This window comes from Watersipora subatra, chromosome 1 (genome assembly GCF_963576615.1).
Source record: "Watersipora subatra chromosome 1, tzWatSuba1.1, whole genome shotgun sequence".
NCBI lineage: Eukaryota > Metazoa > Bryozoa > Gymnolaemata > Cheilostomatida > Watersiporidae > Watersipora > Watersipora subatra.
Genome location: NC_088708.1, coordinates 51111220 through 51129428, shown reverse-complemented (window position 1 = coordinate 51129428; position 18209 = coordinate 51111220). Strand labels below are relative to the sequence as shown.

The 18209-nt window shown below is 36.3% G+C and overlaps 1 protein-coding gene across 2 annotated transcripts in view; it reads right to left on the bottom strand.

The window, feature by feature from the left end:
- Positions 1–17896, bottom strand: part of LOC137385698 (histone-lysine N-methyltransferase NSD2-like) — a 43002-nt gene extending 25106 nt beyond the window's left edge. Inside the window, exons 1-7 of one of the 2 annotated variants that reach the window (XM_068072226.1) lie at positions 17777–17896; positions 11431–11550; positions 10091–10283; positions 6796–6974; positions 6257–6683; positions 2528–2706; positions 1004–1226 (exon numbers count right to left, since the gene is read on the bottom strand). In XM_068072226.1, coding sequence (XP_067928327.1) covers positions 1004–1226; positions 2528–2706; positions 6257–6683; positions 6796–6974; positions 10091–10283; positions 11431–11550; positions 17777–17788 — 1333 coding nt within the window. In that variant the 5' untranslated portion in view covers positions 17789–17896. The remainder of the gene's footprint in view (positions 1–1003; positions 1227–2527; positions 2707–6256; positions 6684–6795; positions 6975–10090; positions 10284–11430; positions 11551–17776) is intronic. The other variant, XM_068072227.1, reaches the window with a different exon arrangement.
- Positions 17897–18209: the final 313 nt, after the last annotated feature.

Below are 18209 nucleotides of genomic sequence, written 5' to 3'. Positions count from 1 at the left end.
GTTTGGGAAAAAAAATTTCGCCGCCGGGCCATGACACTGCATTTCTTATTTATTGTATGTATTGTCCTTTTTATTATATTGTTGTTTTATTCGTTATGCTATCACTTATCGTTGTTGTCTTATTTTTTGTATGTGTTGTCCGTTTATTATATCGTTGTTTCACTCGTTATGCTATTGTTATATATGATATACCGTCATAACACTATCACTTATCTTCACTTCGATTGTTGTCATACCAACCGCTAGCGGTCCTATTTATTCACCTTGTTAGCCGGTATTCTTACCGTTTGCCGTTAGCCGGAACGGTTGATATTATTGTACATGTATATAAAGAGTGCGCTCATTTAGTTGAGCAGAGCAGATAGCCGTACGCTCCTCGGCTAGTGAAATTTCCTTCGCTAATTAAAAGCTGAATAAAAATACACGCACTCTCTTCTCTTTATTTATTAGTAGAGATCGTGCCAAGTAAAGGCCAGCAAATCCCTTTACAATACGTATGTAAAGTTCAAACAAATAATTCGAAAGTTATTCGAGTTACGAACAACGGTACATACGTTCGTATGTACCGTTGTTCGTAACTCGAATGTTCGTAAGTAGGGAACCGTCTGTACTGTGAGTCTAGGTAATTTACCAACATAAAAACCTGCTAAATATCATTGAAGGAAAACAAACACGAGCTATTACACAACGGTTGTCAACAAATTTTAGTGTTTTAGAGGAGACGCCCTATAAACAACCCAAACTTTTGCAATGAAACAGGCTAAAATAGATGAGGAGAGAGAACACTGAGAAAACTAATGCTCCATGACTGAAAAGACAAAACCTTGTGACCGGAGCGTCAGTCGGCATCAGATTACATGTTCAGTGAGACAACCGTGAATTATTGAAATATTCTTTGAATGAAATTGGTACAAATGGGATTGCATTTAGCTAATCAAATAATTGCATTCCAGGGGCAGATCAACTAGGACCAGTAGTAATCACATAACAATAGAGTACATGCCTGTAACGCATGAGTTACACTTAAATGTGTCCTTGAGGATGACCGTCGTGCAAGTTGTGTGGAAGCTGGACAAGCAACTCCCAGTACACGTAATCAGCTCCCCGAGCTTCGGATCAGAAGCACCTCTCTCGCACACTGAGCACACCGTTTCCTTTTTCATAGTGCTATTAGCAGTAAGTCTGAAGATCTCAAAGGTAGTAGGGAGGGGCGCGCTATCCCCTACCTGCATCATAGGCAGACATTAGGTTCCCAAATAATATTGATTCTACAAAAACTATGGCAACACCTTCAACAGACCGACTACTACTCTGATAGATGGGACACAAGCAAACATGAAAGCTCCATCTACATTATTGCTTTATTGACACCGAGTGAATGTGACCCACCGACACAAAGTGAATGTGACCAACCGACACCGAGTTAATGTGACCAACCGACACAGAGTTAATGTGACTGCCCACCGACACAGAGTTAATGTCACTACCCACCGACACAGAGTTAATGTCACTACCCACCGACACAGAGTTAATGTGACTCACCGACACCAAGTTTATGTGACTCACCGACACCAAGTTTATGTGACTCACCGACACCAAGTTTATGTGACCCACCGACACCGAGTTAATGTGACACACCAAGTTAATGTGACCCACTGACACCATGTGAATGTGACCCTCCGCATCGAGTGAATGTGATCCACTGACACCGAGTGAATGTTACCTACCGACACCGAGTGAATGTTACCCACCCCATGTTCAAAACACCAACAGTTACCTCACACATCTAAACATGTTATTAAAATAATAAAAGGAAATGTCAAGTCAAAACATTTAAATCAATGAAGGACAACAAATAAAACACCTGTGTACTTTTATAAAATGACCAATGCCTCACATTCTCAAACCACTGAGTCAATATCGTGAATGCTGTATGGCTAACCGAAGCTTTGTAAAAAACAAATGAACTGCCTTCTTTAGGTAACTCATCAGTGGCTGTTTAGAGAGACATTGGCCATGAACGGGACACTGATCATACTATGTGAAAGAAAACAGTAGATCAGGACTCATACCACATAAGGATACACAATATTCTAAAAAAGGTAGACCATACAAAGAAATGCATAGCTATAAACTTACTACTAAACAAAACTTAATGGGACACTGAAAAAGTGTAACATAAAGCTAAGATGTTTCATTATTTTTTCACGAGAGGATAACTTCACCTAAACCCATAATAAATCCCGCAATATATTCTGATTATTTATTATAGTCAAGAGTAATCAAGTTTGAATAATAAGAACCCTCAAAAAACACAAAATCAAAATGTGTACAGAGATGCTCCTTAATAACATGTAAGGTTCTTACATACAAACAGTACAAATGTTCCATTCTGGACTATAGAAATACACTCAGAGGACAAAGTGTGTTGAAAACTATCTCCTAAACGAGCATCACGATAGTATTTGGCAAAATAGAGCACTATATAAAAGCTAAAAGTGGTAAAATAAGACAAAAATAAACTGACCTTGTTTGTAACTTTTGGTTTAATGGGAGGTGTGACCTCTCCTGACCTCTCCTTAGTCTTTGCCGAGGATTCCGAGGCTGTGGAGGAAGTTGAAGTAGAACGAGCTTTCCGAACTTGTGCAACTGAAGGCTTTGGCATCTTCAGGGGAGATATGTGGAGTCGGGGCGAGACGGGTACATCTACAGAATGGTACATCTACAGAAGGGTACATCTACAGAAGGGTACATCTACAGAAGGGTACATCTACAGAAGGATACATCTACAGAAGGGTACATCTACAGTTTCATATCAACTGATCAACTGACAATAGCAAATTATTAGTGTCAGCATACCACAAAATAAATAACATAACATACCTACCGTATCTTTCAAATCTTTTGTACTCCCGATAAATCAAAACATTTGTCAGCGAAAGTGAAACGTTTAGTAACAAGACAGCCACATTAAACAAATTCTTATTAAATCTGATATGGTTAAGGGTAGCATGCAATTCTTAAAGGTTTACTTGCAACAAAATTCACATTACAGTTATTTGGTATTAAAAGATTCACCATGTCTTACTCTGCTGTGTTGTAGGTGCAAAATATGTGGAAATGTTATTACAAGCTCTTAAAAGCTCAAAAACAAACAGTTAATCGGAGTCATCACGAAAAAGCTATAGGTTGGAATCCCTTTCCAAAACGATTCAAATGGGACGTAGTTGAACACGATTGCTTTTATTTACACTTTCATGCAACCTCATTCCTCGAAATATTTTCACAAACATACTTCACGCATTCATTAAAACCATGTCTGTTGTCCTTACGCGTGTATTTCATCATCATTGTAATGCTGTCACTTTAAACACTGATATCTCGAAACCTATAGTAAAAATTCGTTGAATTTTTAACCTGAGCTCGAAGGAGTGCATATTATCCTCCGATAAACATGACGAGCCTGTTGGTCACTTGTGATAGTCGAAAAATGCTGCAGAAACTGTTCGCACCATCCGGCAGGAAGTATCGGTCATATGATCAGATTACGACTGGATGATTAGACCAGGCTGAAACGAAACTGTAAAGTAGCGAGCATCTATACTTGATACTGGCTTTTCTGTAGAACCCGAAGTGTTTGTCATAAAACAGTGCTACAAGACGTTTTATATTGAGCCTTTTACTGGTCTTTAATTTCACATGATAACATCACGTGTCAAAATAATAACCACAATGTTTGAGTACGTTATCGAAATAAAGAGATTCTGAACTACAGCGTTTTCGTGATGGCCACGGATTAACTGTTCGTTTTTGAGCTTTTAAGAGCTTGTAATCACATTTCCACATGCTTTGCACCTACAACACAGCAGAGTAAGACATGGTGAACCTTTTGATACCAAATAACCATAATGTGAATTTTGTTGCAAGTAAACCTTTAAGTTGCAAACACACTAGGTGATATTTAGCGCGATATGAACACTGAATTGTTCATCTATATATATATTTCTCAAAGCAAGTTTTATGTCTGCCTGTCGTATGTCTGTCTGCATTCCGGCTATAGCTATTATTAGAATAGCCTAGCTGGGCAACAATGCTGACGCCATGTCATTGCCTACTGGCATTTGAAGCTTACTAACTAGGTTAGTGGAATTTTTTATAGGCAATGTGCCAGGCCACTTGGCAATGGCCTGCCACTTGCTGGAGAGTTGCCTGCCAGCAAGTGGTAAGCAAATCTCATCACTTCTCACTGTTCATAAGCTGATTATAATACCCGGGCAATGCAGGAGGCTTACCTAGATTTAATAAGAGCACACCCAGTCCTGTATGGCACAACAAACAAAAATTACAAAGAAACCCAGTTGAAAGCCAACATTTGAGAGTCAATCGTGGCACAGGTTGACCGTCTTGAGACTGGTGAATATTTATTATATATATTAACAATAGAAAACTACTATAAAGTAAATTATACATAAAATATGTAAAATTTTACTATTAAATATACAAGAATCTTTTTTCTCGTGTCTTCTTGTAGTGTACAATCCGTGAAAGCGATAGGCCTAATAAAAAAAGCAAAAGTTGTTTATGTCGTTGTCTAGAAGTTGCCATATTGACTGAAATTTATTAACAACTCCGAAGAAACTGATGATACGGAATTTTATTGGCAGTTTGTGAGCGTGTTGGTGTGTGAGTGTGTTTAGGCAAACGCCAGCGAAATCGCCTAGTGTGTTTGCACTAGTGCTGGGGACAGGTAATAAAGCTAGTTGAACTCGCTGGTTTATTTTCTCTCGAGTCTCGGGTAATAGAAATTTTGAGTATTTCGATCTTGCGGGTTTGGGTCTTGACTTGCGAGTTTCGGTTTTGACTTGCAAGTTCGGATTTTGACTTGCGAGTTCGAGTTTTGGTACACGGGGATCCGTTGAGTACAGAGGACAAAAACTCAGTTTATTTCACCCTGCGCTCTGAACACTGTTTAATAACCCGCCTGTTAACCCTTTGAACTCTGGCCGTTTTTGTCAATACGTGTCAGTAACCCTGGGTGATCTGTGAAACGATCCGAACTTTTTAAACTTTTATTATATATCTGAACGTGCTCATAATACAATGATATTTATTAAAATACTAGTAAAAAAAAGTCGGGCAACCCACAGCAAGTGTCATCAAACAGAAAAAACAGTACTTTACCAATATTCGGGCCAAACCCATAAAAGTTTGTAAGGTTTAAAAAAAACTCGTAAAAACATTTACAATAGCATCATATATTATGAGCTCATGTTCATCATTATTTTATGACTCAAAATATACTGGAAAATTATAATTAGTATTATAAAATCCTTTATTTGCATCACAATCATTTATGAACTACCAACAAAGGAGTCGTATCGATTTTTTCACAATATTGTTCAAGTAAAATTTGTTATTAAAACTAAGGAAGTAGGTAAAGATATTTAAAAACCGTTACAAATGGAAATGAAATTTCTGGTCTAATAACTTGTGCAAAAATTGATTTGATTGGTTTACGCCGTTACTTAGAAACGCCTTTTGTAAACAAAGCCATGTGTGAATGCCGGAATTCCAGCCGATAGAGATTCTGACACACCCTATGCAACTATGCAATGCCTGAAAACCGACAGGGCTCAAACTTCAAAGGGTTAACGCTGCAAGCATGAATATTGGTTGATAGAAAATAGTAAAAAACAATAATTAAATTGAGTAGAATTAAGTGGTAAATTTTAAAATATGTCCGATGTTTGGAAATTTTAGATATAAAACCCGAATCAACAAACCCGATACCCGAAAAAACCCGTTGGCCAAGAAGTACTCATGCCAAGCACTACCAGCTACCCGATACTCAAAAAACTTGAACGGAAGAGGGCGAGTCTAAACTCGTTGGCCAAGTACTCGTGCCCAGAATTAGTATGCTCCTTTACAGAACTAGATAGCACAAAAGGGTTGCCCCTTCTCTTACAACTTATTCAGCTATTAAACAGTCTATTCAGTCACATTTTATGAATGTAATAACATCGTAATTGTAATCGGAAGCCGTAGCTCAAAGGCAAGGGGATGGATGACTAGGTCATTTACTACACTTTCAATTTGTATGGACTTTTGGAAACAATACAGCTTCAGGACTAGCAAGGGTCAATATTCTTGCGAAAATTGTCTTCTCCACTGAACCTGATCAATGAGAATGGTCACTGCTTCATAGAACATTCCATATCCGTGGGCCTGCAGCTAATAAAAATATAAGCTAACTTACCCGGCTCATCGAATGCAAATGGATCATCAAGAGAACATATCTGAGAGCTGACAGCGGCATCCTTGACAGCTATCACACTTTTACTGACACCGCGAGATTTGCCGGTCTGGTTCTTCACAACTGTGTAATTAGGTTCCTTCGGTGGAGCTCCTACAGTCGACACTTTCGGTTTCTTAACTACAGGCTCCTTGGCCGAAGCTTTCTTCCTTTTTGTTATTGGATTAGGTTTGCTAGGTGCCGACATGAGGGTGGGTGGAGAAGTTGGTGCAGGGGTAGCGGCTGCCGGAGGGGCAGCCGTCTGACTATGCGGTAGATCCCGATAGTGGAATGTGTAAAGTCTGAGGCGTTCGCTAGTGTCCGAGATGGAAAGAGCTTGGTCAGCAGCCAGCGCGGATATATCCCATGCCTGACGCCTGCCCGCGCGTATCTACACAAACAATAAAAACTGTTGCATGGGAAATTATAAGGAGCAAAGCCAACAGCTTGTAGGCGCAGAAAGCCTAAAGACCAATGCATAATCATCTCCAATTGGCAATTACCTCATATTTAACGACAGCTTGCTTCCGTTGTCCTTTCGTAGCTGCGCCTTGAACTTGACTCTCAACAAAAGAAAGGAAGTTGTCTCGCCCTTGGTACTCAAGTGTGGCCGATTCGTTTACCCACCCGCGCTCAGCCTCGGTGCCAAAGAATTGGCAGTGGTATTGCCTTTGACCTCGGGCTGCACATACACCAAAAGAGTCAGGTATTGTGGAGGTTAAAGTTTGGCTTCAAAGCAATGCATGTCTGTCATCAGTTTTTAGTTTATGTATATGATAACATCGAGACAAAATCATTCCCAACTAGGACATGTCAGGTGAATTATTTTTTCTTGCAATCAACCAAATTTAATCGATTTGGGAGCTCAATTAATCATATTTTTATTTCTTAACATTAAGAAAAATGTTTTAATTCACACTTTTTACACATTGTTATGCAAGTCTTACATACAATGCCAGCTAAATGATTTCATGATGAAAAATATATGATTTTTCATTTTAAAATCAAAAAATTTGTGGTTTAATCACTATTGCAAGTGCCAGATATATAATGTCTTTATTTTAGAATTTAACAGAGATTCAAGGACAAGCTAAAACAACTGAGTTTGGTAACAAAAACTTAAACTTTGTCAAGTCTTTTTCAAGCAAGATAACAATTCTAAAGCTATCATGAATTGATAGCTGTCAATAGGTCAGAAACCATCAAATTGCAAACAAAAACTAGCTGTCTCTTTTGTATGCAATAAATTCTACTATGCCATAACTAGTTTAGTGTTGGGGGACAATAACACTCGAAGACACTCATATTTATACTACAAGCGATCAAACGCAGAATCCTCTTCAAATACCAACAGCCACCTGTTTGTGGAATAATTTTGTGACCAAAATCATTAATATTTCAGAAATTATTAAATAAAATGGTGATGTGTTAACCCTTTCACTGCCATCCATGTACAAATTTAGCTATCGGCCTACTGCCAGTCATTTTACCAAAAATTGCCAATTTCACTTCATGATATGTATTGTATACAATTTTTTTTAACTTCAAACTCTATCTAGAACACATTTGTTATATATTTTATTTTGCCAACATTTTAGCAAATAGTGCTATGCAAAAAATTTATTGTATCTATACTTTGTGCATTGCTAAAGCTATGTGAAGCTACGACCGCTACAAAGCTAAAACGATCCTCTACAATGTTTCTTACTCTTACAAAACTATTACTTTCACCACCATCAGAGTCAGGGCTGCTACTTTAATTATCTGTGTAATCGCGAAAATCTGAATTGGCTATAACGTCATCAACATAAGTAATTATGTTTTCTAATTCGGAATGTACTTACAAAAGCCATAATAACACTAAATAGTTCGAACGTCAGAAAAAAAAATTGTTCATTTTGAAGTTGGAAATTCCGAAACAAAAATTTTAAGTTGCTTCGTTATTTTAGGCTAATTTTATAGAAACATCTTAGGACAACACTGTCAACACCATTAAAGTCCTAAATATCGTTGATTATGTTGTCGACGAATAATAAAATTAGGTTACTACGCAATTGCTGGGAAAGTCGCAAAAATGCGTCTACGGCAGTCAACCATAGAAGACGCATAAATGCGTCTACGGCAGTGAAAGGGTTTGGGGGTTGGGAAATGGTGATGTGGTAATATGCATAAATTAACAAAACAGAGACAAACCAAATAGAACATATAATACTGGTAACAACCTGTAACAACATATAATACTGGTTCATGACCTGTCCAACGAAGACTCAACGAAATGACAATTAAAACGTTCAAACAAGAATTCATCTGTGTTTGGCCAGACTATGACAATCCGAATTGGGAAGAAGATATTGATAACTCTCCATTATTCTCATCATAGTCATTAGCAAAAGAAGATGCAGCTGATCAGTTTATCACTTGCAGAACCCCATTTCACGTAATTTTCGCTGAATGTAAAAAATTATGTAAAGTTTTTGCATCGTATTATATAAGAAATTCAACATAGCGTAAAATGTCTAATCAGTACAAATTCTTAAAAGTCGATTGAAATAATAAGATACATATAGTAAGCCTTAAACGTATCGCTTTCTATCTTGCAGCACATGGGAGAGAAAATGGTGTAGGAGGTGTCCAGGGTATCTTTTGTAATTTTTTCAAAATCTTTTTTCATTTTATAATATTAGGTATATTGTATTTTTTATTAGTTTATATACACATGAGACGTTTAAGAAGTTTTAAAAACAATCAAAAGCAAGTCTCATTGCTTAAATATTTTAAAAACCCGTCTACTGATGATGGTGCTGGTTCATCAAAAGCGGTAAAAGAAAGTGATCAATAAAAAGTGGGATGTAAAAAAATCCCAGTTTAAAACATTAAAATAAAAATTCTTAGGTTCAGTTTCCGTGATTCTGTGCAATCATTAAATTAAGGAGTCAATGTTAGTTTTCCATTTCGGGTTAAGGAAGATCTTGCAATAGATTATGTTATTTGCATGTACCCTACAGGATGAAATTATTCGATGAATTTAATAATTCGTGAATTCGCGTACAGTCAATTCCGTGAATTACTAAAATCCGCGAATAATTACCGAATAGGTAGTTCTATTTTTAATACAAGGAAAAATAACTACTACCTCAAGTTAAAAACTAGCCGCTAGGCAGAGTTAGTAAATGTAGCTGAGTTTTAAACTCTTTTAAAATCATCACTGGGGCTTTGAGTTAAGCTCATTACCAATGCATCACACTTCTTTACAGAATTATTCAAGGTTGTCACAAGTTATTCGGAATTCGGCACGGCATCATGATCGCAAAATCTCTCCTGCAGTTCTTTACGTTGAAAAAACTCATAACTTACCACAAGTTGTTGGCTCCCAAAATGCCTCCAAATCGATGGATATTTATGAAGACCTTTGGTTGCGGCCAAAAGTTTATAGATTAGCATGATCGACATAAATTTTCTAGCTAGATAGAAACCTAAACATGTGGTATACGCACAGGAAGGTTTTACTCTATTACTAGCGGCTTCAACTTAAATACTTATTTGCGATTGCGTTCTTCCTCGAATAATTTAGTCCGCGATTATGCATGAAAAGACAGTTTTTGCAAAATTTAACTCCGCGAATAATTTCATCCTGTAGAGTATTTTATGCTTTGGAAAACGTGAAGCCACTCCAACGTAAACATTCTCAGAACGGCTTATTCATGGTATATGAATGACAATACATATCACATTATGAAAGACTTGCGTTACACAGATTTAAACTTAATAAACACAAGAACACACAGTCATCATACCAACCATTTAGGGTTGTATAAATTTCCTTGATAGGGTCAGCTGTAACCATGCAAGGCCAAAATGGATGACCAGTCATTTTGGCCCAAATCAACATCCCGGGTGAGAACTTGGCATCCTTCTCGGTGTCAGCAGTGTTTTTTGGAGCTGATAACTTCTGTACAGACTTGGCAGCATCCGGAGGAGGAGGTGGAGGCATCTGTCGGTATTATTGAGTAAATAAAATTGCTAAAGCTGACATATCATTTTTTACGATGCTGGAATAATTGCATAGTATAAATCCTACCATTCCTGCAAGCTGGTAAAAAAGTGGTACTGAACAACTGATGACTGCCGAGATAAGTGTTTAGCCGAAATAGTGCAGCTTGCAGTCGCTTATAATTATTATTCTAGCAGAACAATATTTATTTACCCATAAGATGCCCATAACTTGCTTACTGAAAATTACAATCGCACGCTACGACGTTGTGAGTTAATGGAATTTCTAAAACACCATACTAAACAATTCAGTAAGAAACGAACAGTTAATGCTGATACACAATTTAATGACATGATGAGATTTAATGTTTGAATGTGTCAGTCAAAATCGCCAACTCGTTGAAGCGTCATCATTTGTGTAAATGCGTCTTGTACTATGCTGTCTATGCAACTAGGCAACAATGACTACAGGGACAATCATTGATGGCTTTAAACTGATTTCTTGGCACAAATGTACCAAATGACGCACATTGATCAACAAATGTATACAAATCTTCAGCTAAATAGCTTTATAAAATGGTAAGCACCTTGTCTCACTCAACCCTGATGTCTGTAATTTCATGATGACCAAAGATGCTAGGCCATAACACATGAGTGATTCCAAGCGGAATGGGCCAACTTGGCGACATTTCTTTGTCGTCAATTTTTGACGCCAACTATTGGGCTCGAAATTATTTCGCCCAAATGAATTTTGGCACCCCAAGGTATTATTATTACTGGTCGACTACACTTATAACACAATGCCGAAATCAGTTTTAGAATTCTTTAGTTTGAACTAAATGTTTCATGATTTCATTTTACTTGTGATTGTCACAATAAGAGTTTGAATAATTTCCTAGTTTAATTAAATCCATACATTGCAATAATAATAGATAATAACATAATAAATATAATAATATCTGTTTTCCATTCTGCGCCAACCAGATTATTTAATTTCGGCAACAAGCTGTATGAGGCCAAAAGCGTTAGCCCTGAAAAAAGAGTCAAAACATCGGGGTAAAAGTGGTGGCACTAAAAAGCAGTAGACTGGATTCCAAGACCACAAGATTTTATATAAAAAACCGGTGGAGGAAATTTATCAAACTAACCTCAGGATTGTCAGATGCACGCGACAAATCTTGATCATTACTATTCATTGCTTTCATTCTCACTTTAATAGGTGATGCCTCCAGCGGTACAGGCCCTGCCTTTGCCAAGTCCATCATCGGCTATCAACATTTTTAAATAAATGAAACTATAACAATTCATGTATAAAATAGCAGGCTTGGACTGTCTTAGTATTACCACCATCTAAATAACATCATAGTTTTAGTACCCTCTAAATAACATTATAGTTTTAGTACCCTCTAAATAACATTATAATTTTAGTACCCTCTAAATAACATTATAGTTGTAGTACCCTCTAAATAACATTATAATTTTAGTACCCTCTAAATAACATTATAATTTTAGTACCTTATAAATAATATTATAGTTTTAGTACCCTCTAAATAACATTATAGTTTTAGTACCCTCTAAATAACATTATAGTTTTAGTACCCTCTAAATAACATTATAGTTTTAGTACCCTCTAAATAACATTATAGTTTTAGTACCCTCTAAATAATATTATATTTTTAGTACCCTCTAAATAACATTATATTTTTAGTACTCTCTAAATACCAGTATAGCTTTAGCACCCCCGAATATGCCAATCAAAAACTTTGATAACCTCTGTTGTGAGCTTAACCCATGCACATTGACAAGTTGATAAGATTGCACAAATGCGCTTTAATTTGAGTAGCGCTATTTTTGGAATGCTTGTCATTCCAAATATAATTAATATTCATTTCAGCATAACACATGGAGAAATATAAAAAATGATTAATTTAATGTGTCAAAATTTGACGGTAGGCATACACTGTGAAATGTCTATTTGAATGCCACCTATATTTGAACGCAACCTTTAATAGAACGCCATCATAAAAGATAGGTTGACAAATACAACGCCACCCTTTAATTGAACGCCACCTCTATTTGACCGCCACTTAGACATTTTTTGATCTTTACAAACCCACAGTAGAAAGCGAAAATTGTGCACTAAACGTACTAATAATGACAGGCGCGATTTCATCAATAACAATTAATTATTTCGTCACTAAAACCCTCACACCATTACACTGTAGTGGTGCGATGGTTTTAGCGACGGTGTACCTGAGAACTACACCATCAAAATTACACTCTAATTCGCTGACACTTGTCCTCAGATTCGTCTATGACGTGGTTTACAATCTGACCATAAGAATTAAAAATGTTTTGATAAACGACAAGAATGCTCTTCAGGAACGCCGTATGACGTAATAGCAGCCATTGTTAAGGCGTATCAATGTCCCTTTTCTAACTCTAAATATTTTCGGTTTTTTTTCTTTACAACTTTGACAGCGACTCATCGAAATAATTTTATAACTGCATCCTGTTAATAATTTTCATTAAAAGTAATGTCTTGTTTAACTCCATCTTATACTTCAACGTATATGAATAGCGATTCAGCAAAAAAGCTGATGCCGACGGCATTAATGTCGTTCCGCTCCAAGGAGAGTACAAAATATTTTGAGAAATTAGCATCGCTTTGCACATAAAATAGTTAAATTTATCTTTTCAAAACACTGACCCGCTAGTTGAAAAATACAGCCCCACCCTCTATTCGAACGTATATGAAAAGTACGAAAGTATAAAACATCACTATAGAGGAAGAGTTCAAAAAATACAGCGCCATGACGTTGAACTGGAGGTTTAACAGCATACCGTAAAACCTCTAATTGAACGCCACCTCTATTTGAATGCCACCTCCAAGTGACCACCACTATAGAGGAAAGGTTGAAAAATAGAACACCATGGCGTTCATTTAATTAGAGGTTTTACACTGATTTTACGTACGATATAGAATATAACGAGCATTTCGCTGTTAGTCAATCACTACAAATTTGTTTTAAGGTGATATAGATCTTCTGTCATCAGGTGTTACCTTCAAAAAAATTAGGTATGTACATATATATGTACATATGTTATGCTGAAGTGAATATTAATTATTGCTGCGATGCTCAGCAGCTCAGAAAGTGGTTTTACACAGATTTAAAGCTAGTTTATGCGATATTATTAAAGCAGTAACAGATGTAATGTTTGAGATGATCTGCACGAACATTACTTGCAGTATAACCTTTTGTTCAATAAAGGTCCTACAAAAGGTTCCTGCAGAATATTTTAAGTGTTACATTTGTTGATGCTTATTGATACTTAACTATACTTAACTATCCTCAGAACTGCCTGCCAATAGAAAAAAAAGAACAGTAGGGACTTCTCACATCATAACCAAGATCTTAACACAAATCATCCAGAGGTTGGTCAGACGATAGCCTCAACTCAAAAGAAAACTGTTATGCCGTTTTAATAACCCTTGATTATAACCTATGTAACAATTTATACAAACATTGCATTACTTCACAAGTCACGCGCTAATTTTTGTATAAGAGCTACACGTTGTTCTATTTATGTCCGAGTTGCCTGTGAAAATTGTAATACTGGCACACAAAGGTTCTATGAACGAAAATGGTTACACGCAATTAATCAATACATTTTCAAATAATTGGGAGTCTACAAGGTTCTCATTAATACTAAAATTAAGTTTGTAAAAAAAACCACCAGATCCACTTTCCTCCAACAGATATCTTCAAACAGAACAACCGCTTAAAACACTGATCAGCAGATCGACAGTTAGTAATATGCTGCCAAACAAACACCACTTGTATTACTAAAAGCACACTAGAGTGTAACTAGTTGCGTTGGTACAAATTTCCTATCAAATCCTTTGAAGAAATACTGTACAAGGCTCCAATTCACCAGAAAACCACTATTTTACAAACCGTTAAAATCCACAGATACCTAAAATTTATAAATTGAGCTTAGCAAGGGATAGTTTGGTTAACTTTATATTACTATCTGAATGCCCAGGTAATAAAAATCTTTGTACAGAAAATCGATTTTTATTTAACATATAACGACAGTTACCATTCCAACTTTCAAACTTCATATCATGAGAAAAGTGTTTTGTCCAGTTTAAATAAATTGGAAAAAAAAATAAAACAACTGTAAAGGTTTTCAGACTTTGTCAAACCGTAACTTTCAAACTTCATATAATGAGGAAAATGTTTTGTGCAGGTCAAATAAATTAAGAAACACAATAAAACAACTGTAAAAGTGTTTAAACGTAAATGTGAAATAATTAGAAGGTAACAGCTAAATTAAGTCTGTTTTACTACGATTACAATAAAAAATGATTTGGTAATGATACAATTAATACGAACTAAGAAAACAAAATAAAAATCCTGAATATGTTGAATTAATAATAACAATTCATGCATAGAAGTGTGTGTGTATAAAAAAGGTTCCTGTTCCGGCAGAAGCTATCCATCAAAGCTTCGAATACGACGATACTGGTACCTCTCGACACTGGTACAAATGTAAAAATGGGATATCGGACTGTTTTTGTCTGGTACTTTGTCTAACCGAACGGAGAGAGAATGTAGAGGCTATCCCTACTCAAGACAATACAATTGTCTGTGCGAAAAGTATTAGCCTTTACCGATTTAGCAATCGAACCTTACGAAAAACCGAAAATAGAAGGGTAATTTTAAATTGAAACGGCACATTTAAAAAGTACAAATTAAAAAAATAGGTAATGGTAGCAAAAAATTAGTTTGTAAACAATTTCAAAAAGTTACAAATGCAAAAGGTAATATTAGTTAATAATCAAAAGTGTACCGTAAGTCCTCATGCTCAAGCCGCGCGGCTTGTGCTCAAAACCAGATGATTCACGAAAGAAAAAATAATCCTCTAACAAGCCGTGTATGCCCACAGACCGCGTCTAAAGACCGCGTCATGTGCATTCGGTATACGATAAGAGCATTAGAATGCTAAGGACCGTATAGCTCAGTTGTTAAATGTGTGGTTTAAAACTTGTGGTTGCAATCCCCGTGAGTTCAAACCCAGCACGCAGCGAGCTTTTAATTCCAAGATTGGAATAGCTATAGCTGGAAAAACTGTACAAAAGTTGTAAAATACAAATAGTAAAAGTACAAATAGCAAACAAAAAATACAAAAGTACAAATAGCTGTAAAATTACACACGTAAACTTTATGATTTATGCATAAACTAGTGGAATTCCCAGCATTGCACGGGTATTAAAAATCAGCTTATAAACAATGAGAGGTGATGTAGTTGCCTGGCACATTACCAATGGCTAATTTGAGTAAGCTTACTAATAATCTTGAGATAACTGCTAGCTCTCATGGGAGAGCAAGCATAAAATTACGTCGTGCCGTAATGGAGAGTGGTAGCGTATGTTCATCCACATAGCGACACACATACATCGCCCAATTAATCCATCAATCTCGCGTAGCTAAATTGGTAAGGCATTTATTTACCTGGCAAACGGAGAGGTTCCGAGATCAAATCTTTTGCGATACGTCCATACGGATCTCTCATTCCCATATTTTAATAGCTATAGCTGGACAAACTGAATTACACACGCACGCACGCACACACAGACTTTGAGATTTATATACATGTAGATATATATCAATCATGTCTATCCAGCATTTACAGATGGATAAGTCTTTGTCCTTCTGTTGCACCGTATATGATCTAAATCTCCAACTAAGCATTATACCATCCATGTATTCTCATTATAAATTATTTGCACATCAAAAAGTACTCTGACAAAAGCCAAGACCAGTCACCCTATCTTTCCACATTAATTACAGATCGTCTACATAGATGTTTGAGTTCATCACTTCATATGGGTGCAACTGATCACAAACTCAATCATTGTCTTCATAATAGTAAAGGAACTTTGTCCTACCTTTCATGCTAGCAAGTAAAATATGCTATAGTCACAAAACATGACTCATGCGGAATTGTTTGATTTTGGAGAAACTACTGGTGGAACTTGAAACAGTTTCTAAGTTAATTGCCATTTTGCCAGCAAGCTTAGCTCCTAAACATCTTAAAAACAAAAACACTTCAATGGATAAGTTGGATATTGACACTCGGATTTAATAAATACGTTTCCAATGTATCCTACAAAAACCTTACAGGTGGCAACTTTTCACTTTTGGTTGCAAGCCACTACTCTAGTTCGATGAGAAACTCATACCTGAACAGACATAATATAGCAACCGAAACATTGGCTTTTACAAAAAAAAACTATGGCCCATGCAGAAAAAATGATAGATTAACTATTTGAAATTTCTGTAAAAATTGGGACAAAAGCACTCTCAAAACACTAATAGCCAGTTTTGATTTGTTGACTAAATTTCTACTGACTAGTGCTCTATGGTTTATAGTCCGAACCTCGACTGGTTTGAAACTCGACGAGTTTGTATATCGACAACGGTTGGCCCAATCTCGACAGCAGTTTTACAATTTTACCATCTACTATTTTCATAGTAAATGAGCGATTTATATGTAAAAGATTTATTTGCGCAAAAATATCTTGTGATCCATTTGATGCAGCACTCCCCAGCTTATGTAAGCCTAACAATATTTTGCCCAACCTAAATATAGAACGAATGCTAAAACAAGTAACAATCGTAAATATGGTTGACTGTTATGCTAGCAAAATGTTTTATTTGAAATCTAAACTTCAGTGAGTAGCTTTGATTTTCATTTTTTGAAGTGAGGATAGAACTGCAAAAAGACATTGACTATTTGTTGAAGATTAAATTATTGTAAAACTGCATCAGCCTTTGTCGATGTTCGGACCAACCTTTGTCTTGATTCGGATCAACCTCTGTCGAGATTGGGACTTGTCTAGGTTCGGACTTGTCGATGTTGGGACTGTTTCCCATGCTCTATCAACCATTTCTGATCTATGAACTTTAAATTGATGTTCTGGGTAAGCTTATGTTTTATTGTGCAAGGCCGTGAAACAGTAGAGATGGCTGATATCATTTAAGGCTTTAGCATAATATTTTTCATGCCTAGCAAAGGTGTGCGAGCTACTCCACAACAAGCCCCTAAATCTAGATCAGCTCAAACAAAATAAAGCTATCACAACAGTCCATTTATTAAAAAAAATCAATTCTTACCCATTTAGTTCGTGTTCATGCTATCCATTTTTACTAATTATTAAAATCTGGATGGCACAAGCAATGTGGTTAATACAAAACAATCGTACATGGTTGTCGAAGACGAAAGGCTTTCCAGCAAAAACCGTTATTATTAAAACCCTTCCACGCAAAATAGTAAATTTAATGAAGAAGAAGCATGCATTTGTCTACTGACTCACAAAAGGAACTAAAGGTAAACCATTGAACGGTTACTGTGTAGAACTTTTAGTATTTGGAGAAACAAATTAGACCTGTTAGAGCAAGCAAATAATTTTACTATGAAAATTACCGTATCATCCATATTTCAATTTCATTGTTAACCAGCAGGGTACATATATGGTACCAAAATGTTTTACAAAAAGGTCACGAAAAAATTGAATGTCAAGCAACAAGGATTCGCTGGGGTTGCGCCCTCAGCATAATTTTCAGCGGGAGTTTAAAGAAGCACGTGGAGATAACTCGTTACATGACAAAAGTCGGCCTGTAAGCTTTTGCATTTGAATACTACTTTTGGTCATCTAAAATTTTTTATAATTATTAAAACACTAATAAATAGTTGGTAATTGTTAAAGAAACGGTCGTTTAACTTACAAACTATCATAATTGGTTAAATGGCAACTTCTTCAGCCGTGTACCGAGATGACACTTTGGTGTTACAACTATGCTACTGGCCATACGAACTAGCCAATTGGAGCGACCAATTAAAGCCTAAGCACTCTTCG